The sequence below is a fragment of the Acipenser ruthenus genome, chromosome 1, assembly GCF_902713425.1.
Source record: "Acipenser ruthenus chromosome 1, fAciRut3.2 maternal haplotype, whole genome shotgun sequence".
NCBI lineage: Eukaryota > Metazoa > Chordata > Actinopteri > Acipenseriformes > Acipenseridae > Acipenser > Acipenser ruthenus.
In genome coordinates this window covers 72,706,343-72,732,098 of record NC_081189.1, presented here as the reverse complement: position 1 = coordinate 72,732,098, position 25,756 = coordinate 72,706,343, and the positions used below count along the sequence as shown (strand labels likewise).

At 42.0% G+C, this 25,756-nt stretch overlaps 2 protein-coding genes across 4 annotated transcripts in view; both read left to right on the top strand.

Moving 5' to 3' along the window:
• Window positions 1-100: 100 nt before the first annotated feature.
• LOC131696683 (leucine-rich repeat-containing protein 72-like) lies at window positions 101-2,085 on the top strand. Of its 2 annotated transcripts, none has more exons than XM_059029254.1 (3): window positions 101-317; window positions 635-712; window positions 954-2,085. In XM_059029254.1, exons 1-3 carry the CDS (start codon window positions 223-225, stop codon window positions 1,078-1,080), a joined length of 300 nt encoding a protein of 99 aa, XP_058885237.1. In that variant the 5' UTR covers window positions 101-222; the 3' UTR covers window positions 1,081-2,085. The 2 variants fall into 2 exon arrangements, with proteins under 2 accessions (XP_058885237.1, XP_058885235.1); XM_059029252.1 differs by having other exon boundaries at window positions 103-317; window positions 939-2,085.
• Window positions 2,086-3,543: 1,458 nt separating this feature from the next.
• Window positions 3,544-25,756, top strand: part of aco1 (aconitase 1, soluble) — a 44,405-nt gene continuing 22,192 nt past the window's right edge. The window contains exons 1-2 of one of the 2 annotated variants that reach the window (XM_034035511.3): window positions 3,544-3,632; window positions 19,698-19,819. In XM_034035511.3, the coding sequence (XP_033891402.1) occupies window positions 19,711-19,819 (109 nt within the window). In that variant the 5' untranslated portion in view covers window positions 3,544-3,632; window positions 19,698-19,710. Of the gene's footprint in view, window positions 3,633-5,096; window positions 5,193-19,697; window positions 19,820-25,756 lie in introns of those variants that run through there. The other variant, XM_034035512.3, reaches the window with a different exon arrangement.

The following is a 25,756-nucleotide window of genomic DNA, read 5'->3' as shown; positions in this document are numbered from 1 at the left end:
GTGTGTAAAAATCAATTACAATTTTAGAGGGAACTCTGTTTAAATTAATTGTCTATAACTATGGGAAGTGACAGGCTCTGAATACAGCTTCCGGTCAGTGCAACAGTTTTTATTCTTTAGTGGCAATATCAACGGAGCCCAGCTCTACTGGGAGAGCTGGAGAAACTCACCACCTTGATTCTGGACTGCAACAACTACACGTCACATGTGAAGTTCCCATTCATGCCCAGTGTCACAACGGTGTGGATAAACAAAAACAAAATAAAAAACCTGCCCACATTTGTCGAAGAAGTAAGAAGGAAGTTCCCTAACATCAGGTAAACCTGTGGTATCTAGCTTTAACATGTCCATGTATGGGGTGCTTTATTGGATTTAGTACATATTTAGTACACATTAGTGCATTTGAGTAACATTTGAGAACTGGTTTGAGGCCATTTGAAATCTTGTAATACCCAAATGGAAGCCTAGTGGATGTTTTTTTTCTGATCAAAATCTGCACCGCAATAGAAATGTCACGTCTAGTCTTTTTTTTTATGTTCTCCCAAATTATGGTTATAGTCGTCAGAATTGCTGTGTGATGAAAATAAATTCTGTGGTATGAACATTTGAACCAGTGATCTCTTTAATCTTTCAGAATTCTCAGTATGATGAACAACGAAGCTGCACCAAGTTATTTTAATGGAGGGAGTCTGTGTCAGTATCTGGATTACAGGTAATACATCCCCCATCTGAATTCAGTACCCTCCCAAAGTCATCCTCCCCCCCCCCAGCCCCCCCCCCCCCCCCATTTTTCACGATGTCCCCATGCTGGCTAGCTCGAGTCAGCTCCAGGAGCACAGCCAGACCCCATGGATTTGGATTTAAAGGTGCTTTAGCTTGAGAAGACTTTTGGTTATTTGGTGATTGCATGACTCTCTGTTTTCCTGTCTCCCACACAGACAGTATGTTATCAGCCAGATCCCAGGTTTGGAGGTGCTGGATGACAAAGAAGTTTTGGAAGAGGAGCGCATTGAAGCTCAAAACGTGTATAAGCTCCAGAGATCAAGTGTGTTCAAGAAGAAAAAGGACATAAGAAAATAACCCCAGCTCAGGCTGATCTTCGCAATCTTCACACTTCATACTTCATACGTCATACTGCCCTACAGTCTGCAGCAGCCATGCAGAAGTATACATACTGGGTACACCAGTATGTATAAATAATAATGGCACCTTGTTTGTTATGTGCATCCCCCTTGCTGTAATGTGCTCTAAAAAATCTATTTGAGCCCTATCCTAGCAGAGTATTAATTGATCAAATCAACCCCTTACAGCTTAAACTTTTAACAGTGCTTGTATGCTTTTAAAAAAATGTTATTTTGCATAATCTATTTATTCATTCTTTTCTTTTCCCTGTTTTCCTTATTTTAAAATTCCTTCTACCAAAAGTTTGGCTTAGATATCACGTTAAACCAAGTATCGACTTGGAGTGGCCTTAAATTAAAAAATATATATTTATCAGTTAACTGATTTTCAATTTGGAACTAAGTGATCTTTCCTAGACCTGTATACAGGTCTGCAGTGTTGAAAGAGTGAGTTAAAGGCTGTTTTTAAAAGAGTGTTTCTAAAGAAATCATGAATATCACTCTTTATTGTATTCTGTTAAAATATGGATGCACTGATTTCTTCCTACTGGGAACCATAGTTTGGACTGACAGAGTCCCAATTCTAATATGTTTTAATGGAAACTAACAGGATTCAAATCAGTACAAGTGGTAGATAGAAACATATCATTTCAGTTTAATTTTCATAAATCTCACTTATAACTACATGAACAGTGTATTTAAGCATGTTCTTTCATGAATTCATTTTGAATACAATTTGAGAAATACTAACAGTGTATACAGCTGCACCTGTATGACATATATTTATTCATATACATTCATATCATTTTTTTTGGACTACTGCATTAGGTTCAGCGTTTACAAGGCTGCATCTTACCAGCAGAGGGCACTGTTGGAGCGAGAACAAGAACGTTAAGGTTGCTGAGATGTGTTTATATTGCTTGTATTTATAATGTTGCAGTGCTGAATGCATTAAATGATATATTTCCACCTTTTGGGCTACAATAAAGACCCTCAACCCTCTTGTTTGTGTTTCTAGTTTGACATCAAATCATAAAGTATGAACCTACAAGATCTTCATCTAATAATTGTCCAGTAAGTAAGCAGAGCTCACGCCCACTGTATAGACAGTCACACCATTCCCTATTTCCTAAACAGTACTGGCTTTGATTGGACAGTTAGTTCCAGTCTGCACACACCCCAAAATCAGAGATACTGCAATAATCACAGTTGGAAGACATTAAACACATTGTGCAATAGATCTGATGAATTGTGTGCTAAGGTTGTTTTTTTGTAAGTCCTTATTGTAACAGTTGCAAGTATTTCTACAGGATCTCATAACCCACCATTCATGTATTAATGTATTCAGCACTTTCTTTTCTCTAAACCTAGTATGGGTTGCTGCTTTTCTGCTTTTGCCTATTTTGCCTATGTGCTAATGGCACTCGTGCTGATTCTTATTGGCAGGCAGCAGGTGGGTTCATCATTTTGTACATTAAGAGAGTTTGTATGAAATCTAGCTCTGTAAGAACATGCAATTGTTTAGAAACATTTTCATGAACAAAGCATTTATAAAACAATTGGCAGAATTGCCTTAGGTTATTTGAAAAAAATAATAAGGGCCGTTTATCCCTTTCCCAAATTGTGTCACAGTACAGAAGATTAGCCTAATGCAGGCCACCCACATTGTACAGCTCCAGAGAAACTTGTTAATGCAAGCATAAGTGAAAAAATGGCATATGGCCAACTCGGTTTTATATACAGACTATTCCACAAACATCAATAACATTAAAAATAGTAATGTACATTGTACACTGTGGACTGGGCCAAAAGCCTGGCTTTGGCATCCTACTGGGTGTGCTGCAGAAGAAATAGCAAAAATGTCTTGGGCTGAAAAAAGGCTGTATAGAAGATACATCTGAGTAATACACCAGAAGATGGCTGGATTCAATTGAGTTATATCTTAGCACAAAGATAAACCCAGAGCTCTTACTGAGACACCAACACCTAATATTACTTGGTCATCCATCCATGTACTGAACAGGCCTCACCTAGCTTATGAAAGCTGAAAAGATTAGTGACTCATCTGGAAAATAATTGAGAGTATAAACGTTACAGTACTAGCATTGAAGTTTGGTAGAGTTTCACCATCAGCTGTTCCATAAAACCGTAAGAGCTACAGTTGAGCTTTTGTGTCAACAGCAGTATTAGCTGAGTCATTACCACATTATTTTGAATATAGGTTCAATTTTGGTATCAAAACTTGCAGAGGACATTGTAAAAGTCCAGTCCTTTTTTATGGTAAGGTATGGCGGAAAAAATATAAGATGATGTAATATTCGTGAATGCCTATTTCTGCAAACGATAAAGACTGCATTTTTTAGTGGTTTTACTTCAATTAAATTCCGCACATTGTTCAAGAACTTCGAGAATGGGACACTGCCCCTTTAAAATATTCTATTTGCCACTTTACCGTATTACTGCGTTTACCACTCAAAAGTAGCTTAATAGAAAACAAGCAGACGCTGGCTGGTAAGTGCTGACAATTTGAGATTATTTTAAACATGAAAACGTTTAAAAAAAGAAATAGTAAACCGCTGTTATTGGACGCTATGGTCTTTCTAGTTTCACGAAGCATAATGCCTGTTTCTAGGAAATTACAAACCTGCTCCTCTTCAATTAATGTGTGTTATAATAAGTTGTGGTTGCTCTTGAAATAAAGAGTAGGCCTGAGTGTTACAGATACATTAACTCACAAATTCGTTTCTGATTTAGATATATAACCGCGTCTGTGTATGTGTGTATATATATATATATATATATATATATATATATATATATATATATATGTGTGTGTGTGTGTGTGTGTGTGTGTACGTGCAAGAATGACAGCGCTTTTTCATTGATTCATTTTACAATAACGTAGGTCTGTGAACTTAATTATTTTTTTTTTTTTTTAACTACAGCATAGTAATTTATAGCAAATACAACAGGGCTTTCTTTATCATGTTCCTTAAAAAAAATCTCCATTTCAAATGAAATGACAGAAGTTTGAATTCTACAGCAATTCTCAAGTTTTAGTGCACCACGGGACAAGAGTAGCGATAATACATAGTTTTTTTTATTACTGATTTGGCAATAGAAAACCGTGTGCATACGTAGAACAAAACAGACATGCTTTGCGGGTAAAGTCCACAACTAATCTGTCTACGTTTAGCTACAGTAGCCAGGTAAACAATAACCAGATTTGTAATACCTCAAAGTTATATAGCAACATATACCTTGTTAAAGTTAAAGCGGTAGCTTCAAATTATATTGTTCATATTTTTTGTACGTGTTATGTTTAATAAGTTTTTTTTTTTTTTGACGTTTGGCTACAGAAGACGGCCTCTAGTCTTGTTTTACTACAGATATATATAATAATAATACTAGACCAACGAGGTGGCTGGATGGTTGTAAGAGCCAGCCGCATCTGTTGAAAAACTACTGCAAGTTTCCTCTTGCATGACGGTCATTGAATTAAAACGGTGTTCATTGGATTGGCTTTCGAACTGCACAGAAAGTTTGCTGATCTCGGGAAGCAAATTAAAAAGTGAAAAAACACAGTATTTGAAATAAGAACTCATTACCAGGTATTAATGCCCTCGTATTGACTAATTGGGTTAAAGGAAATCTCTAATCCATTTTGTAATGTACAATAACTGCACATGTTCAGGGTTCGAAAATAATAAGATGATTTTGATATGCTGATACATTTTTTTTGGAGAATCTACACTACCCGCATTCACTATTTTCAACATAAGGTAAACACTCTTCTGAAAAGACTAATTTTTAAAACAGTTTGGGGCACTAAGCATGTCAAAACTTGCATGGATAGAGAAAAGCAGCCAATGGTTTCTGCTGAAGGTTTCATTCAAGGTGAAGGGGTGTAGTCGTCTGACTCTCACTGAGAGATTTAGGCCAATTAAATTGATATTACAGTAAATAGAAAAACACGTGATGATTGCTTCAGAGTCAGTATCTGTCTAGACGATACAGAAATTGTCATTACTGCAGATCATTGTTCAGCTGTACAGAAGTGCTTGGTAACTGGTAAGAAGCATCTAAAATATGATGTTGTTGGTATTGTCAGATTTCAAGAAATGAAATATCTGTGGTTAGCTATGCATTGTTATTATTGGCAGTTTACTAATGTCATATAAAATAATGCATTTTATAGGGTTCTCCTTCAGAATGTGGACCATTGTAATCAGGTCTGTCTGTCTCACATTCTACATGAACATGATAATTGACTTTTATTCTTCTTTTAAAGCTATGTCTTATGGTTGCATATGGGTGTAAACCAAGAAACTGTTGGTTTGAATGACTAAATAACTTTTTAACCTATAGATGAACTGTTTTTACCATATTATGTATTGTAAATCACTGTAATTTGTGTCAGAACAGGATAGTATTTCATAGTAAAAGAAGCAAAGGTAGATATATTTAAGTAATAGAACCCTTTCACACCTAGTTTGCCTGGAGAGGATAATTTGCACTAGAGTTCAGTTAACACCTAAGTTCGGTTCGTTTGTGCAGGTGTGAAATGTCAAAAATATTAGTTTTGCATGACTGCGCACCAAAGAAGAGGACTAGAATTCACCTGAAAGGGTGGTCTCGGCTCGATTGAGGGGGAATTGTAATGCGTTTCCCTCTCAGTCGTCCAGTGTAAAAGCAATTGCATTAGAATTCACAATGCAACAGAACCCGAACCAACAGGTGGTGTTGTAATGCATAACCCACTGTATATATTATCATATAATTATTTTTACATTATTATTTTTACGTTACATATATAAATAGCTTGGTCTCTCGCATAATTGGTCTTTCTGCCTTGACACACTTTTTCTGCATTTATGTGTCATTAAAATACAATCATATTGAGACGAGAAAGGCTGATAAACTGGCGGATAAGGTTGATAGGGACTGCTTACAACTCGTAGATGTCGGGATAATGCCACTAGCAATGCAACAGCCGACAGAAATTGCAAAAGTAAAGCGTTCCTCTTCATCTGTCGTCTTTGAAAACGTCTCCTCCTTGCACATAGTGCAGCACGAAAACGTTGGTGTTGCTGAACAATTTTGATTATCAGGCTTTCATGCTGACGTTCTACCTGCAGATGTTGAATAAACACAATGTACGTATATAGTACTAATATCAAAAGCTTTACATGGGTGGAACCCTCCATGTTTAATAATGAACATCTGTCTGAGCATTAACAGGAAGATATCATTTTGAGAACTTGAAGTCGCTTCAGAACTTGAAGTCGCTTAGAAGAAAAAATGCAGTTTGTTTGAGATCTTCTGGTGTGAAACCAATTGAAGAAAAATTGCAATATTTTATTTAGTTTTCTAACTTAATCAGCTACCAAGGTAACACACAAAAATCAGTATTTTATTGCGATTAGTATTTGTTGTTTAAAAATGTTTAATCGCTAATTTAACCTTTCTTAATGTTTTGCTTTCCTTCAATTTTACTTTTTTACATAAAAAATTTAAATCTGAAAGTTCTTTGGTCAACTACCGTGTGTGTTAGTGACCTGCAATGCATCTTCCTGATTGGTGGATGAAAGTTCTAATCTGTTTAAGATCGGGTGACCGTGGATGAACCCCAGTATGCAGTCTTTTCATTTTCATTTAAAGTAGGAGGCTAGAAATCCCGAGTAGAAGGCAGTGGGATATAGGGTTCCTCCCCCAGCGCGGGTGCAAGTGGCAACGCCCCCCACCGAAATCGAATTTCAGGGTTTTGCAGGGGTCTAAATCCTGCATATCCCAGGCCTAAATATGTGCCTTAACAGGGACCCAAAATTCAAAATAAGTGTATAACTTTGTTAATTTTTGTATGATCTTAGGCATTTAGGATTCAAAGAGCAAGTAAAAGTCACTTATGTGTATGAAAAGTAATTACAAAATAATGTATTTATATTAGAATTTTAAAACCACAAACTTGTCTGAGCACACAGTGAATTTCAAAGTAAAGTCCACATATTTAAGCAACCCGTTTGGTTTTGTAATAATTACACACAGAAAAAAGTGGTGAAAGAAAGACAGAACCAGACACCAATGAAACAGAGAAATTATATTTCAGGCACAAAAACAAACAATGTCACATTATATAGATACTATAATACCAAGTGAGACAGAAGAGAACAATGTTTAGCAATTTCTAAATTAAAGACGATAAGAAGCAATATTAATTGGTAGTAAATCTGAATACAGAAAAGATAAGCCATAAGCTGTAGTATGTTCCGTTTTTTCTTGTATTCCATTTTGTTCCTTTGCATTTTATAAAAAGACACATTTTAATTTTCTAAAAATAATTCTTGGAACCAACCAGTCCTTACATTTATTTTTAGTCTTCCAAGATTCTGAGTATACATACTTTCCCATGTCGCTGTTTCTCATTAACTACCGAGTCTGAGAATGCGCAAGTGCATTAATAAATGCATAAAAACATTTTTAAAAATGCGCTTGCGAGAGCTGTGATTTCGAACACTGTTGATTTTAGTTTTCAGAAGTTTGTTTCTGTTGCATTTTCTGTAAACATTAAATCGATTTCTACAGTAAGTTGTATTATTTTCTTTCTTTCGTTTTTTAAATATTTTTTTAAATTCTGTTAACTGTTGCTTGATTCATATAAATACAAATAACAATAAATAATATATTTCCATTTTCTTGAACAACGTAGCTTGAAAGTAGAAGTCTAGTACATAAATATCAAGTTCAAATGGAAAAGAGTAATGTTGAAACAGAAAATCAGTTTGGTGTACAAATTACATACACAAATGGTTTTGGATATTTCTTATTCATTGTATTAATGCAGATTAGCACAAACCGACATACCACTTCTTTAGAAGATTAGCATGAGCTACTTTAGGAAATCTGGAGCAGCTTCCCTTTTTGGCTGGTGGTTGCAGTCTGCCACAAAACACTGCAGTACACGGCTTACTAGCTTTAATCTGTATTATAGTACGACTACTTACTGTAGAAATCGCATTAATGTTTATGTAGTACCCTGGACAAGGGTAAAAGTTATTAACATAGATTATATTTAAGACTTTCAATGTAATACTGTTGTAGCTCAATTTTGTCAGAACATGTCGCCACGAGTGATGAGCCAACTATACAGCTGCACAACGTATTTGGGGCTCCAGCTGGGCTCCAGCGGGACTCCAGTATGATGCGCGCATACCTGTCAGACGACAGAGTTGCAGCTATCCAGGGTTGCCTCTCCCTGTTTCAACAGGGATTGTAAGTCACCCTCCTATTGTGCCAGAAACTATTGGGTCTGATGGCCGAGGCCATATTGGCCATTCAGCTGGGTCTGCTTCGCATGCGCCCGCTACAAGCGTGGCTCAATCCGTTCCACCTCAACACCAAACGTGACAGAGACCGTCAGCTGACTGTGTCTCACGCATGCTCGGCAGCTCTACGTTGGTGGCGGATGACCTCTCACCTGCGCGAAGGTGTGCGAATGGGAGTAGTGTTAAACCGCAAAGTGGTGACGACAGATGCCTCCAACTTGGGTTGGGGGGTGGTCTGGGAAGGCAGAGGAGTACGTGGATCCTGGCCGGACTGCTGGAAATCCCTGCACATAAACATGCTGGAGTTGCAAGCGGTCCCCCTTGCTCTCCACCACTTCCTTCCGCTGCTGAGCGGTACACGTGTTGATCCGGATGGACAACACGACAGTGGTGGCGTATGTCAACCACCAGGGTGGCCTACGGTCCCCAGGGTTACATCGCATGGCCTTCAGATGATTGCATCGCTCTCAAAACCCTCCACTACTGGACTGAAGCAGGTTCTTCCCGGGCCGGGAAGTGTTTAAGCGGGGGGCAGTGTAGCGTCGGGTCCAGCAGGACTTATGAATGGGACGTTTTGGTGCTGCATTGAACTGCTGGGGGGCGGGATTTGCTTGTAAATAGTTGTATTCTGTGTTCACTTTCAGTATGTGTCGTGTGCGTCTGTCTGTCTGTGTAGCTGCTGCAGCTTGGTTCCAACCAGGTCCGCAGAACATTATAGACAGGAGCACTTTATCTGCTTATCTGGCAAAGTAGACGGCAATTTAGCTGGCCGTCGGCTGGAAATGAGAAGGCTGAGTATATATTTCACATGTACAGCCAGTGTCATCACCATAAAGTACAGCAAAAATTATTTTAGCTGGTCTCTTGAACAGTCATTGCAAGCAGGTTTGACAATAGCTGTATCAGACGGGCAACTAAATAGGTCATATTTGAGGGATTTCAGTTCTCTTGATAATCCAGTACCTTTTCATGTACTCTAGTCTGGGTGCACTCTTTAGTGGAATCTGAGACTGCGGATGACACTTTAAAAGAACAGTAGCATAGCCATACACTATTTATGTAAAGTGTGTTATTCCCTAAATCTCTTTTTGATAAATTCAGACAGCTTCTTATCATAATATCCTTGTGAGGTGTGTGAGTAATAATGGAATGTCCAGACAGCAATTTACGTGCAACCAAATATTTTGTTTTATTAATATTATTAGCTACACGATAAAAAAAAACGAAAAAGAATGAGGGAGGGAGGGGGGTGCTGGAATAAATAACAACAGAAAGAAGGGTTCGTAATATCCTCAGTCCTCTTCACGATATCCCGGACATAGAAGGGATAAAAACAGAAAAAAGACGTTATTGCGTATTCCAACACCGTGCAAAAAAAATGAACAAACCAAGCCAACGTTTAGTGTCTCCCTCAGGCCCAGTAACCCTGCCTATGCTTTCAAGGACCAACCCCAAACACAGTAGCACGTTCCCTTTAGTATGCAAAGCCCCGCCCTTGTAGTCAGTGGAACACCAATCCCAAACTGACAAGTGTCCTTACAACTCACTTGACTCAAGTGGCCGGAATTTACATACTCGCACTTCCGCCCCTCACCAAGGTGACGCCCCTCATAAAGATGGCTTTCATCATGGTCACGAGACCTTCGTAAGGGAAGTCCCGAGTTGGCTTGATGCCTTCTACTGTCGGGAGGCTGAATTACAGACCAAAACCCCTTTGACTCATCACATATCCCACCCCTCAGAGTGGAGGAACACTCGGAAACCTCTAACCACTCCTTTGAAAGGCGAAGGTTTGGAGCACCAGGTACCACCGCGTAATCCTAGAGTTTGAATTCTTCATTGTGTCTAACCACTTTAAAGGGGCGTGATCTGGGTTGAGTACAAAGGGTCGTCCCAGGAGATAGTATTTTAAGGACTCTACCGCGCACTTTACTGCCAGGCATTCTTTTTCAATTACCGAATATCTTCGTTTTCTGGGCAGTAACTTCCGACTAATATATAATATCGGGTGTTCTATACCATCTCTTTCCTGGGACAGAACCGCCCTCAGACCAGTCTGCGATGCATCGGTCTGAAGGATGAACTCTCGGCTGAAATCCGGGCTTACTAATGCTGGGGCCTGACTCAAGTTAGTTTAAATAGATTCAAAAGCCGTCTGACACTCTGCACTCCACTTAATTTTATTTGGAGCGTTCTTTTTAGTGAGATCAGTGAGAGGGGCGGCTATAGTGAAAAAGTATGGAATAAAGCGGCGGTAATAACCAGCCAACCCCAACAATGATCTCACTTGGGCTTTCGTGGTAGGTACCGGTGAATCCAACAGAGCCTGGACTTTTGAAACCAGCGGTTTCACTCTACCCTTACCCATTATGAAACCTAAATATTTAGTTTCTTCTTTTCCAATAGCACACTTTGCCATGTTCACTGTGAGCCCCGCCTTCCTCAGAGACTGTAAGACAGCTTCTAATCTATTCAAATGTTCTCTCCAGGATGAACTATAAATGACTACATCATCGATATATGCAGCTGCATACTCTCGATGAGGTTGTAATACCCTGTCCATCAGTCTCTGGAAAGTAGCAGGAGCTCCATGAAGTCTGAACGGCATAGTACAAAATTGAAAAAGACCATCTGGGGTTGAAAATGCCGTTTTCTCACGAGAGGCTTTCGTTAATGGAATCTGCCAGTATCCTTTCGTCAGATCCAAAGTTGAAATAAACCGAGCTCGCCCCAGCTTGTCTAAGAGTTCATCTACCCGAGGCATGGGATATGCATCAAACTTAGAGATAGCATTCACCCTCCTAAAGTCGATACATAACCATAGTGACCCATCTGGCTTGTCTACTGGTACAATTGGGCTACACCAGTCGCTTCGGGAAGGTTGAGTTACCCCAAGTTTCAACATACACTCCACCTCCCTCCGAACAGAATCTCTCCGACTTTCTGGAATGCGATACGGTCTCTGTCTAACTCTCAGATCTGGCGGAGTGATAATAGCATGTTCAATCAAATGTGTTCTTCCAGGCACGTTAGAAAACACATCACTGAACATATTGATTAGATTGCTTACCTCTGCGCTGATCAGGAGTTAATTGTTCCCCCATCGGGACCTCAATTACTGACACTGGCTCAATTGAGGGTCCAAAGTCCTCTGCCTGCTGTGTGGGAGATATAAAATGGACCTCCCGTTCTTTCCACAGTTTGAGGAGATTAACATGATAAATTTGATTTTCTTTCCGACGCCCAGGTTGTCGGATCTCATAATTAACTTTTCCAACCGCTCGAATAACCTCAAAGGGACCTTGCGATTTAGCAAATAACTTAAATTCCGATGAGGGAAACAACAACAACACTTTGTCTCCAGGTCGAAAGTTCCTAATTCTTGCATTTTTATTTTAGCTTTGCTGCTGCTTCTGCTGTGCTGCTTTGAGATTGTCATGCGCCAATCGACCGACCAATTCTAAGCGATCACGTAACTGTAACACATATTTCACTATATTTTCAGACTCTTTTGACTGTTCTTCCCAACCTTCTCTTATGAGATCCAAGATACCCCGCGGCTGCCGACCGTACAAGAGCTCAAACGGAGAAAACCCAGTTGAAGATTGTGGTATCTCACGAACTGCAAAGAGCAAGTAGGGAAGCAGTTTGGCCCAATTGCGTTTTTCTTGATCTACAAAGCGACGCAGCATACTTTTCAAAGTCTGATTAAATCGTTCAACAAGCCCATCCGTTTGAGGATGAAAAACTGAGGTTTGAATTGAACAGATTTTCAATAATTTGTATAGTTGCTGAATACAACCAGACATAAAATTAGTGCCCTGATCAGTGAGAATTTCTTTCGGGATTCCCACCCTAGAGAATATTTTTACCAATTAATTTGCTACAATTTCTCCATTCATAGAGCGTAAGGGAACAGCTTCTGGATATCATGTTGCGTAGTCCACTACTACGAAAATATACCGATATCCTGACTCTGTTCCCTCCAGAGGGCCTACCAAATCTACACCAATCCTTTCAAACGGTGCCCCAATAATTGGCAGTGGGACCAGAGGTGTGGGGCGAACTGACTTAGGGGCAGCTAATTGACATTCAGCACACTCAGATACATACTTCCGCACAAGACCATAAACCCCTGGCCAATAAAACCGGGCCAGAATTCGTTCCTGGGTCTTTTCAGTTTTTAAATGACCTGAAAATGGGATATCATGAGCTAATCTCATGACTTCCGACTGAAAAGGCCCAGGAACCAATAACTGTTTTACGAGCTGGCCCGTCCCAGGAGCCTGGGTTATTCTATATAATAAGTGCCCAGATACAGAAAAATGCGGAAACATCACTGGTCGTCCTTCCTGCATATCCTTCCCCTCAACATATCTAACCTGTTTCCAAGCATATTGTAACGTGGGATCATTTTGTTGTTCATATCCCAGGTCAATATCTCGGTCCCAATGGTTAGGTACACTGAGAGGAGTGTCTTTTATTATGTGACCTTCCACATCAGTAACCTCGCAGCCCCGGTCACACTGAACACCTACTCCCTTACCCTGCCGTTTACGAGATTGGTTTACCTTTGAGTCACACCCCTCCCCTTGTCATCTCAGAGTTCCCTCATATTTTTCCACCCGGCGCTCTCTTTTTGTTTTTCTTGAGCGGATTTTAGGGTTAAACAGGTCGGATTGCAACGGAAAAATTTCGCCAATTGTTTTCTCCCGTTGCTTAGATTGTCCCCTGGTAGAAACTAAGACCATTTCCCGACCTAAAATACGATCAAAAAATGGCCAGTCTCTTCCCAGGAGAACAGGGTATGGTAAACATTGCGCTACAGCCACTTTAACGTAAGCTGAATAATCACCTACAGTAAGTCTAACTTTAGTGGTGGGATAAACCCGAGTTTCTCCATGGATACAGGAGTTAGCCACTTCACCCTGTGGTTCCCAGGATACCCCATCCAAGAGAGCTTGTCGAATTAATGTTTGTGCACACCCAGAGTCCGCAAATGCGTAAGTACTCTTATCCCAGACCTGTACTCTTAATTGATAAGGGCACTCCCGACATTCCCCAGTGTTCTTACCTGTTACTGCTGACCAGGATCTTTTAGCCATGTCCACCTCCATTATCGGACAATTCCTGGCAATATGTCCGGGCTCATTACACCGATAACACACTGGGGTAGGAGGCACCAACGGAGTCTGTCTGTCCTGCGAGTCAATGACCGACAGGTCAGGGGGGTTTTCTCTCGCCCAAGATGGGGCTAACCTCGGCCTCCATGGTCGAAAGGTCTGGTTACCCCCTCTGGGCTTTATTGACTGGTTGGTCCTAGTTGGTTTAGGGGCAGGAGTGGCGTCTGAGACGGCGCCTTCGTTCGCGTCTTCATATGCCTCTGCCAGGATGATGGCATCCTCGAGAGTGGTAGGTCGATTCCTTTTAATCCACTCTCGATTTCCTGGCGGTAGTATAGACGTGAACTGCTCTATCACGATCTTCTGCACCAGTTCTTGGGGTGTGTGTTCTTCCGGCTGCAGCCACCGGGTGCACTGATCCATAAGATACTGTCCCGTGACCCGGGGCCGCATCCCCTTGGACAGCTGGTATTCCCGGAAGCGGCGCCGGTATGTTTCCTCCGTGATCCCGAGACGTGAGAGAATGGCTTCCTTCACTTTGTCATAGTTTGTTGCTTCTATGGCCATCAAAGCTCTGTAAGCAGCCTGTGCCTCCCCTGTCAAACAAGGTGCTAATTTCATAGCCCAGTGTTCTTTAGGCCACATTGCTGCTTCCGCCACTCTCTCAAAGGTGATTAAGAAAGCCTCGGGATCATCTTCCGGAGTCATCTTCTGCAATTTAGGTTGAGCTGCAAACATCCGGGCAACCGCTGTCTCCGATGTTGATGGAGGTGTTGAAATCTTCTACAGCAGCTGTCCAAAGAACTGGGCGAGCTGTTCCTGGCACCGCGTTTCTCTCTCCTCTCGCCTCTCCTCCTGCTCCCTAAACATTGCCAAGACTGTAGCTGGCTCCATCTCCTACAATGACACCACGTGTGAGTAATAATGGAATGTCCAGACAGCAATTTACGTGCAACCAAATATTTTGTTTTATTAATATTATTAGCTACACGATAAAAAAAAAAAAAAGTGGCGTGAGGGAGGGGGTGCTGGAATAAATAACAACAGAAAGGAGGGTTCGTAATATCCTGTCCTCTTCACGATATCCCGGACATAGAAGGGATAAAAACAGAAAAAAGACGTTATTGCGTATTCCAACACCGTGCAAAAAAAATAAACAAACCAAGCCAACGTTTAGTGTCTCCCTCAGGCCCAGTAACCCCGCCTATGCTTTCAAGGACAAACCCCGAACACAGTAGCACGTTCCCTTTAGTAGCAAATCCCCGCCCTTGTAGTCAGTGGAACACCAATCCCAAACTGACAAGTGTCCTTACAACTCACTTGACTCAAGTGGCCGGGATTTACATACTCGCACTTCCGCCCCTCACCAAGGTGACACCCCTCATAAAGATGACTTTCGTCATGGTCACGATAACTTGGTAAGGGAAGTCCCGAGTTGGCTTGATGCCTTCTACTGTCGGGAGGCTGAATTACAGACCGAAACCCCTTTGACTCATCACAATCCTATTTGCCTGTTTGATGTTTTTTTTTTTTTTTTTTTTTTAAGAAATGTCATTAGTAAACATATTTGTAGTGATAAATCCTAACAAATGCTGTGATACTCTTAACACTTTAATAAATTGGCCTAGTAGTAGATTTAGCATATTTATTCCAAAAAGCATAATTTAGCTTCCAATTTAGTTGGTATAATTGGTATTGTAAGTCTAGATATAAAGGCAGAATTTGTTTGCCAGTAACACTATCCATAAATGTGTGGCCACTTTCCAGTATACTACATGATAGAGGCTTTGTTGTGTTGTGGGCATACATCCAGTGTTGGTGATCTGGAACATCTCAGTTTATCAGATTTATTTTCTTCCTCCTGGATGAATAAAATATCAAAGTTAACTGATTTGCGGCACCGCCAAATAGTGAACGTGACATTCACAGTAAACATGTATTCAGTTTCTTATCTGCTCATGAACAGTTGTATATTAAACATTTTTGGTTAAACAGTAAAATAAACAAGCCACACTGTAATCCATTCTTTTAAGAAAGGTAACGAGATGGGTGAGTTTTTTCACCCGATCTGATTAGCATCAGTCGATTTCAATGGGACGTTGTCAAGCAAAATCATCCCATTGGAATGGGCCAGTTGGTATCTACTAGCCTCCCAACAGGTACAGTAGGTCCGGATCAAGCGCTTTAATGGACGTCTGATGTAGCAGCTGCTAGAGGGTGCTAAAGAAGCGGTGCGAAATAACAGTAACAGTTACTTTAATAGTGACGCAGTTAGGTTTAGGGGTAGAGATTACGTTAGTGGTAGACATTAGGTTTAGGGGTAGAGGGTAGAGGGTAGATTTAGGGGTTAGGAGGCTAGTAGGTACCTACTGGCCCATTCCTAGGGGATGATTTTGCTTGATAACTTCCCATTCAATTGACTGATTCTATTCAGATTGTCTTTTTTTGTATTTTGTCAAGCACACTAAATAACAAGGATTTACAATTTTCAAGATTTTTGAAATGGCAGTATTTAGAAGTGGAAAATCATTGGCTCATTGAACCAACCACATACCGTAATACAAAAAATGGATTCCCAGTGCTCTGCAATCAATACAAAAACTACACATGTATTAAATTGTCCTCTTTATGTGATCAAAATGAATACAGACAGTAAATACACGTTTTTACTGCACTTCATAGAACTTGACAGAAGACATAGTTTTACATTTCACATGGAATTACAGTAGACAGTACCTTGTGTGATCCAGCCTCTAAATAGAGACACAGTGACGGAAACTTTAAATATTCAAACTGTTTGCATGTGTCCCCATATGTAGCGTTACTAGGAATGGGTCAGTGTAGTCGAATACACGATTACACCAAAATAAAAAAAAACTATTTTATTTATTTATTTCTTAGCAGACGCTATTTGAATAGCATATTACATATTTGAGTACACAAAAAAGACATATATTAGCTACTAGTAGAAGCAAATGCGTCTTTTTTTAATGCTGCCCCTTGACAAATGTTCAGAATCAGTGTTAAACCCTGCGCATTCATGTGAATGAGATTGGCATATTAGACGTAAGGACCCTAATTAATCATGCAATGCTTGTAACAGCTAAATTCTACAGTAAACATATTCTGTTTGGAAATTGTTGCCAAATTTGTTGCCTTGTTTTCAGCTAATTTTAACAGATCCCCCACTTGAGTTCCCCTAATGGCACACAGCCGCTGTTGCTAGGCAACCGTGAAACAGCTTCCGGGAGCACGGCACCGGCAAACTTTAAATTTGTAAACAAATGGATATAGCAAGTGCTGAAAAGGAAGCTTATCTTTAGTAACATTGAAATTAGAAAGTTTAATTTAGCTTTATGATGAATATAACGACATACTAAATGATAAGCAGAACATCGCAATGACTCATGAGGAGACAGCATGGAAGTACTTTTAACTCTGTGGACTGCAGTACAATGTAAAACATCTACTGTTGACTTCCTGTTAATGGATGGAGTAACATCAGCATTTGCACTGACCATTAAAAGTACAACCAGGTATGTTCCTCGTTTTGAGTTATTTACAGGTTATTGAATAAACCAAGTAACTTGAAAGAAATCTCGTCTTGGACATTGTACACTTTGTGAACCCGGCCAGCTCCTCCGAAGAGTGAACTTTAGCGGCTTACACATTTTATGCTGTCTGCTGTAGTACACTTACGTGTTTGCCTTTTATTCTTTATTTCGGGTATTCGAATAGACGAAGATGTTGGCCCCTGTGTATTCGAATAGGAAACTGTTCGAAATCCCCATTCCTAAGCAGTACTGCATAGTTTCCTCATAGAGAAATGTATTGCAGTGGCAAACTAGTTCTGTGGGGTAGGATTACTGAGCTGGCTATTCCACTTCCCCTTATAAGGAAGTGTTGTAAATGCCCAGGCATTGAAGTTAAAATATTGTAATCAAGTGTTGTTATAACTTTTTTATTCCTTACTAAATTAAGTAAGTCATGCTTTATTGCAGTACATTGGAAAATGGCGCCCAGTGTACCCTGACAGATAACATTATTAAACGATAAGCAAACTGGAACATTGGCAATGCCTGTGTAGTAGTGATCTCCTTGGTAGTACGTTCACCATTTCTCCGTCTCGGCTAATCCGGTTCTGACTACAATGGTCTTTATCCTATGAGTCTAATGAGATTGGAAACCTGCATTATACAGGGATGGAAATAAGACTGATATTGCATAACAATTTCACCCATTCCAGGTTTTACTACAAGCTTGATCAGCCCCAGTGTATAGGTAACAAGCTCAGATGTGTTCTGTTAAACTCGGAATGGTAAAACCAGGAATGGATCAGACTGCTACACAATGGAAGTCCTATTTCAATCCCTGGGAATACATTTCAAGCAGTCTAACTGATCCAGTCCAGAAAAAACTAAAAACAAATTCAAAATATCCTGATGGATAATTTATTTGTGGCGACGGGTGCCCTGAGCTGGAGGTAATAGCCGATGTGTTAGACATTAATGCAAAGCCTCACTTGGAAAAGATGGGTTTGTTCATGGCTTCTGTTTGCCCCATGATGCCATTACACTTAGCACTTGTATTCTTGTTATAAAGCTGCTGACTACAGCCTTTAAGGGGGAGGAGGGCTGTATTTGGTTTTGACAAAACGTGGGGGGTCAAAAGTAATTGTTTTATACAAATTATTATTTTAATTTGAGACACTATTTTACATGCGACTGTATGAAGAAATAAGGCTGTCACCAAACTGTTTTATCTGTTCTCTTTTCAAAGGCAATTAACATGAATGTGTGGCAGTGAGGGCAGCAGTGTGGAGTAGTGGTTAGGGCTCTGGACTCTTGACCGGAGGGTCGTGGGTTCAATCCCCAGTGGGGGACACTGCTGCTGTACCCCTGAGCAAGGTACTTTACCTAGATTGCTCCAGTAAAAACCCAACTGTATAAATGGGTAATTGTATGTATTGTGATATCTTGTGATATCTTGTAACAATTGTAAGTCGCCCTGGATAAGGGCGTCTGCTAAGAAATAAATAATAATAATAATAAGTGAGACTAACCTACTGTACAGTTTGTTCTACAAAGGACTCTCTTTTTTTATTCTGGATCTTTTCCTTCTCATTTTAGATTTTTATTTTCATTCACAACATCCCAAAATAAACTATGCTATAAAAATCTTCTTTTCCCGGATGACCTCTTGCTATCTGTGATCACGCAGCTTTCAAAGTGGCACGTACCACAGTTGGAGATTCTGGCAGTTTATCAAGAGTTTTAAGTTAAATAGGGACCGAATAGGAACTGCGTGTTTCATTAATACAGAGGCGACACTCATGGTCTCTGGTTTGTTTGCATGTTTACAAGAATTGCAGCACCAAAGCAAAAAATAATATAAGAGGCTGTGAAATAGAGCATGTATAGTAGTACTTTGAGGAGAACATTAACATTTGCACTGACCATTAAAAGTACAACCAGGTATGTTGCAGACTTCAGCAGGTTTTCCTCCAGGATTTCTCTGTGTTTTCATTGGCTGCAGCTGTGTTGCAGTGCCATACCAGTGCATGCATCTTTACCTGCTGTAAATTGTACCAGCTATGGAAATAAGATGTTGCGAAGAGAAACTGCTAATGCGTAGCAGTTTCACCCATTCCAGCTTTTGATACAAGTTTGAACAGCTCCAGTGTATAGGTAACAATCTCAGGTGTGTCTGATTAAACTCCTAGTACAGCCGTGAAAGGATCACACAGCTGTGCAATGGGGGTCTTATTTCCATACCTGTTACCAGTATATGTAGGCAGTGGGTATATGTATAAAATCAACAGATTTCACATGTGACGACCTGCATCTTCAGTGCACTCATGTTTTCTACTTCAGTGGCAATTTTCAAGGTGCAGTGTTTTATTATCCACCTAGTGTATGGCATAACAGACATGGCAGATGTTTGTTTCTAAGCAACCAGATTTTATTCATGGTTTGAATTCAGTTCTGCTTTGTGTAAACCAGATTGAATATTAACGGTTTGTGAATGTGGAGGTATATAGTAAGCTGATGGTAATAATATTTTTACCTGCAGTTAATCCGGTTATTGTTCTCTACGGTTTGATATTATTTTTTGTTTCCTAATTCCTTCAGGTGAAAAAAAGGAATGCCTCAAACCATGAGCAACCCGTATGCACACCTTGTAGAGCCCCTGGACCCCCAGAAGCCAGAAAAGAAGTTCTACAATCTGTGCAAGTTGGGAGATCCCAGATATGGTAAGATAAAGTAAATTGTTCATTATACTGGTGACAAACCTTTTTTTTTTAATGGTACTACTAGCATCTGTAATGTGTTACTTACAGTAATCCTCCCTTTTCTGGGAGTTTGACGACACAGCCAGAACACCAGCCAGACAAGCGGGAATCACACAAACAAATAAATACAATTAAGCCCCTGTAACAGGGTGAGGTGCCCTGTACATTGCTTGTTTACTTTTAGATCGGGGTCCCCCTCTGCCCCTGTGTTATTTTGTATCATTATTATGATTTATTATTGTATACATGACGGCGAGCGCCGTATGTTATTGTTTTGTTTATTTTTAAAACGTGTCCTGGCAGAGGCGAGATCGGTGCTCGTCCTCTGCCAGGTGTAATGAAAAATACTCGTGCAGAAGGTGGCCATCTCCCGAATTAATTAAGTGATTAATTTAGTTGCTAATCGGGAGATGGTCACCTGAATATAAAAAGCCTGCAGCTCTCCAGTTCAGGGTGGGTGTTTGGAGTAGAGAGACGGAGAGCGAGAGGATTAAAACGAAACTAACAGTAAACAGGAACAGTGACGGCGATCTGCCCAGCCTGACCTGTGTTTTTGTGTTGGTGATTTCTTTTTGTTTAATTATTTATTTTGCTCTGTGAGCGAGTGTTTTCTGTTTGAATATTTTATTTATTTTTTTGGATTCATTAAATAAAACGGCGCCCGCGCCACTACCCAATACCTTTTTGTTTTGTTGTCCCTGCTTCTGCCGTGACGTCAGACCCTCAGCCATTCCTGTCACACGTGGTGTCCTGCGTGGGATCGCAGCGCCTCCAGGACGCAGGCAGAAGAGGGTACTACATCTTTTTCATTTTTTTTTCGGTTTTTTGATTGTGGTTGGAGGGAGAAAGGAGAGTAAGGAGGAAGAAGGATGGGAGGAAAACGGAGGATAGGGAGAAGGATGAGCTGCAGACAGCAGCAGCTGCAGCAACAGCAGCCCGGGTGTTACTGCTGCGCTGAGCCTGGGCATTCCAGGACCAACTGCCCCTGGTACCCCCTTGGACAGCGACCCCAACTATGCCCCATCTGCGGAGGTGAGCACTACGTGGCCCGCTGCCCTGTCCATCAGGAGCAGGGGTCGCCTCAGTCTCCACAACCAGCAGGGGGAGGTAGACTGCTGCTCCCACCGCCCCAACAACAGCGGCCACAACAGCAACCACAGCAGCTGAACAAGAGGTGGTGGTCCAGGGTGCCAACTAAGTTTGGACCCCCGGACTGGGCAGCTGAACAGGAGCAGTGGAGGAAGGAGGGGGCTCCTATGTGCGGCGCCTGTGGCGAGTTTGGGCACGTCAGGGAAGACTGCCCTTACGGGGACCCCCAGTTTGAAGAGGCGTGGAACCAGGGTCTGGTGGGGGACGCTGCAGAGTGGTTCTGGGCAGTGGACCAGACCCGGTCATCTCCAGCACCCAAGAGTGAGGAGCCCGAACGTCCTGCGCCTGAAAGGGAGGAGCCCGAACGTTCTGCGCCTGAAAGGGAGGAGCCCGAACATCCTGCACCCAAGAGGGGGGAGTCGGTGCGTCCACAGCCCAGGTACCTGCCAGCAGAGGGAGAGTTCCTGCTGGTTCCACCTCCACCTCCGTGGGAGGACTGCATGTCGCTTCCACCTCCGCCAGCAGAGGGAGAGTTCCTGCTGGTTCCGCCTCCACCTCCGTGGGAGGACTGCATGTCGCTTCCACCTCCGCCAGCAGAGGGAGAGTGCCTGCTGGTTCCACCTCCATCGAAGCCACCAGCAGAGGGAGCATGCCTGCTGGTTCCGCCACCAGCAGAAGGAGCATGCCTGCTGGTTTCAAAGCTGCCTCCTTCGCAGCCAGAAGGGGAGGAGCAGGAGCTGCCTCCTTCGCAGCCAGAAGGGGAGGAGCAGGAGCTGCCTCCTTCGCAGCCAGAAGGGGAGGAGCAGGAGCTGCCTCCTTCGCAGCCAGAAGGGGAGGAGCAGGAGCTGCCTCCTTCGCAGCCAGAAGGGGAGGAGCAGGAGCTGCCTCTTTCGCAGCCAGAAGGGGAGGAGCAGGAGCTGCTTCCACCACCACCCGAGGGAGAGCAGCAGGAGCTGCCTCTTTCTTCACCACCACCACCCGAGGGAGAGGAGCAGGAGCTGCCTCTCCCTTTACGACAGGATGGACCGAAACAGAAGGTTGGCGGTCCGCAGCTGCCCTTGCACAGGCTGCTAAAACGAGCAAGGGGGAAAATCGCTGGGTCGCAGCGGCTGAGAAGAGGGCCAAACCTAGCCCCAACGCTGGTCCTGGCTCCCCTCCTGCAATCGCCTCCTGAGGGTCCGCTGCCGCCGTCGCCTCCTGAGGGTCCGCTGCCGCCCTGTCGTGCATCGCCTGGGGATGCCAGCCTCGCTTCGCCCAAGGATGTCTGTCTGGCATCGCCTGGGGTTGCCAGCCGCTCCGCATCGCCTGGGGTTGCCAGCCGCTCCGCATCGCCTGGGGTTGCCAGCCGCTCCGCATCGCCTGGGGTTGCCAGCCGCTCCGCATCGCCTGGGGTTGCCAGCCGCTCCGCATCGCCAGGGGTCCTGCTTCGCCTGGGGTCACTACACTATGGCCGGAGCCCCACGGAGGGGAACGGCCGGCCACAAAGAAGGGGGGGGAGGTCAGGAGACCAGCTCCCCCAGCCGCACTTTCGCGGCAGGATAGTGTATGGCGGGAGCCCCTGAAGAGGGAGCTGCCGGCCACGGAAAATTGAGGTGCCGGACCTCCCACCATGGCCACCCCCATGGACACTGTGCTTTCCCCCTCTTCCGGGACTTTGAGACTGAGGGGGGAGGTGGCCGTTGGGGCCATGTGTGCATTGCACAAGGGGGGGGATATGTAACAGGGTGAGGTGCCCTGTACATTGCTTGTTTACTTTTAGATCGGGGTCCCCCTCTGCCCCTGTGTTATTTTGTATCATTATTATGATTTATTATTGTATACATGACGGCGAGCGCCGTATGTTATTGTTTTGTTTATTTTTAAAACGTGTCCTGGCAGAGGCGAGATCGGTGCTCGTCCTCTGCCAGGTGTAATGAAAAATACTCGTGCAGAAGGTGGCCATCTCCCGAATTAATTAAGTGATTAATTTAGTTGCTAATCGGGAGATGGTCACCTGAATATAAAAAGCCTGCAGCTCTCCAGTTCAGGGTGGGTGTTTGGAGTAGAGAGACGGAGAGCGAGAGGATTAAAACGAAACTAACAGTAAACAGGAACAGTGACGGCGATCTGCCCAGCCTGACCTGTGTTTTTGTGTTGGTGATTTCTTTTTGTTTAATTATTTATTTTGCTCTGTGAGCGAGTGTTTTCTGTTTGAATATTTTATTTATTTTTTTGGATTCATTAAATAAAACGGCGCCCGCGCCACTACCCAATACCTTTTTGTTTTGTTGTCCCTGCTTCTGCCGTGACGTCAGACCCTCAGCCATTCCTGTCACAGCCCCTTTTGTGCAATTTTATTGGTTTACCAGAATAACAAAAATAGAAACTAGCGAACAAAAGGTGGCCTATAGCAGGCACTAGAAAGTTCACATTACGGAATTCTGCGTAGCAGCGTGTACTGTATGTAGCAGTGACTGTTATTACCACGGGTTGGTCCTACAGTCGTAATTCCTTCATTGGCTTTTTTTAAACCTTTATATATATATATATATATATATATATATATATATATATATATATATATATACAGACGTGCTCAAATTTGTTGGTACCCTTACAGCTCATTGAAATAATGCTTTATTCCTCCTGAAAAGTGATCAAATTAAAAGCTATTTTATCATGTATACTTGCATGCCTTTGGTATGTCATAGAATAAAGCAAAGAAGCTGTGAAAAGAGATGAATTATTGCTTATTCTACAAAGATATTCTAAAATGGCCTGGACACATTTGTTGGTACCCCTTAGAAAAGATAATAAATAATTGGATTATAGTGATATTTCAAACTAATTAGTTTCTTTAATTAGTATCACACATGTCTCCAGTCTTGTAATCAGTCATTCAGCCTATTTAAATGGAGAAAAGTAGTCACTGTGCTGTTTGGTATCACTGTGTGCACCACACTGAACATGGACCAGAGAAAGCAAAGGAGAGAGTTGTCTGAGGAGATCAGAAAGAAAATAATAGACAAGCATGGTAAAGGTAAAGGCTACAAGACCATCTCCAAGCAGCTTGATGTTCCTGTGACAACAGTTGCAAATATTATTAAGAAGTTTAAGGTCCATGGAACTGTAGCCAACCTCCCTGGGCGCGGCCGCAAAAGGAAAATCGACCCCAGATTGAACAGAAGGATAGTGCGAATGGTAGAAAAAGAACCAAGGATAACTGCCAAAGAGATACAAGCTGAACTCCAAGGTGAAGGTACGTCAGTTTCTGATCGCACCATCCGTCGCTTTTTGAGCGAAAGTGGGCTCCATGGAAGAAGACCCAGGAGGACTCCACTTTTGAAAGAAAACATAAAAAAGCAAGACTGGAATTTGCTAAAATGCATATTGACAAGCCACAATCCTTCTGGGAGAATGTCCTTTGGACAGATGAGTCAAAACTGGAGCTTTTTGGCAAGTCACATCAGCTCTATGTTCACAGACGAAAAAATGAAGCTTTCAAAGAAAAGAACACCATACCTACAGTGAAACATGGAGGAGGCTCAGTTATGTTTTGGGGCTGCTTTGCTGCGCCTGGCACAGGGTGCCTTGAATCTGTGCAGGGCACAATGAAATCTCAAGACTATCAAGGCATTCTGGAGCGAAACGTACTGCCCAGTGTCAGAAAGCTTTGTCTCAGTCGCAGGTCATGGGTCCTCCAACAGGATAATGACCCAAAACACACAGCTAAAAGCACCCAAGAATGGATAAGAACAAAACATTGGACTATTCTGAAGTGGCCTTCTATGAGTCCTGATCTGAATCGTATCGAACATCTATGGAAAGAGCTGAAACTTGCAGTCTGGAGAAGGCACCCATCAAACCTGAGACAGCTGGAGCAGTTTGCTCAGGAAGAGTGGGCCAAACTACCTGTTAACAGGTGCAGAAGTCTCATTGAGAGCTACAGAAAACATTTGATTGCAGTGATTGCCTCTAAAGGTTGTGCAACAGAATATTAGGTTAGCGGTCCCATCATTTTTGTCCATGCCATTTTCATTTGTTTTATTATTTACAATATTATGTTGAATAAAAAATCAAAAGCAAAGTCTGATTTCTATTAAATATGGAATAAACAATGGTGGATGCCAATTACTTTTGTCAGTTTCAAGTTATTTCAGAGAAAATTGTGCATTCTTCATTTTTTGTGGAGGGGTACCAACAAATTTGAGCACGTCTGTATATATATATATATATATATATATATACACACATACACAGTGGATGCCACTTACTAACAACCTCTCGGTTCCTAGCAAAAAGTTGTCATTAACCGAAAGTTGCCAATAAGCAAAAAGCCCCCGTTTTCAAGTGTGTTTATGGCGCGATATATACTCTAGTTGTACAAGTATGGCACTGAAATACATGTGTTTTAAATGTTACAGTGTTATAAAATTAACATGAGAAACACGAAGTACCCAAACATAGAACTGTTTACTTCACGCGTGTATAAAACAAAAAATGGAGTAGTCTTAAATAGTACTACACAACAATGTACTACAGTTGTCCTTACAATGAGTAAAGCAAGCATAAACTGATGTGTGTTGTACTTACAATCAGTTCTAAAGAACACAATTTATAAATAAGAAATTGTCCAATGTTGTCTGCTTTTTCCAGTGTACCACCTCCCACTGTAAATCCATCTCAATTTTGCGTACAGCTTCATAGCCAGTTTCAAAGCCATGATTCTGCCTCAGTCTGCCAGAAATACATGAATGAATCAAGCCAAGTACAAGGTTGTCCTGGAAGAAAACTTGCTTCCCTTTCAAGTCGAAAATAACCATCAACATG

Coding starts and splice junctions, on each gene's coding strand:
- LOC131696683 (XM_059029252.1), top strand. CDS start 223: ATGCCCAGTGTCACAACGGTGTGGATAAACAAAAACAAAATAAAAAAC. Junction 318..634: donor AGGAAGTTCCCTAACATCAG/GTAAACCTGTGG, acceptor TTAATCTTTCAG/AATTCTCAGTATGATGAACA. Junction 713..938: donor TGTCAGTATCTGGATTACAG/GTAATACATCCC, acceptor TCTCCCACACAG/ACAGTATGTTATCAGCCAGA.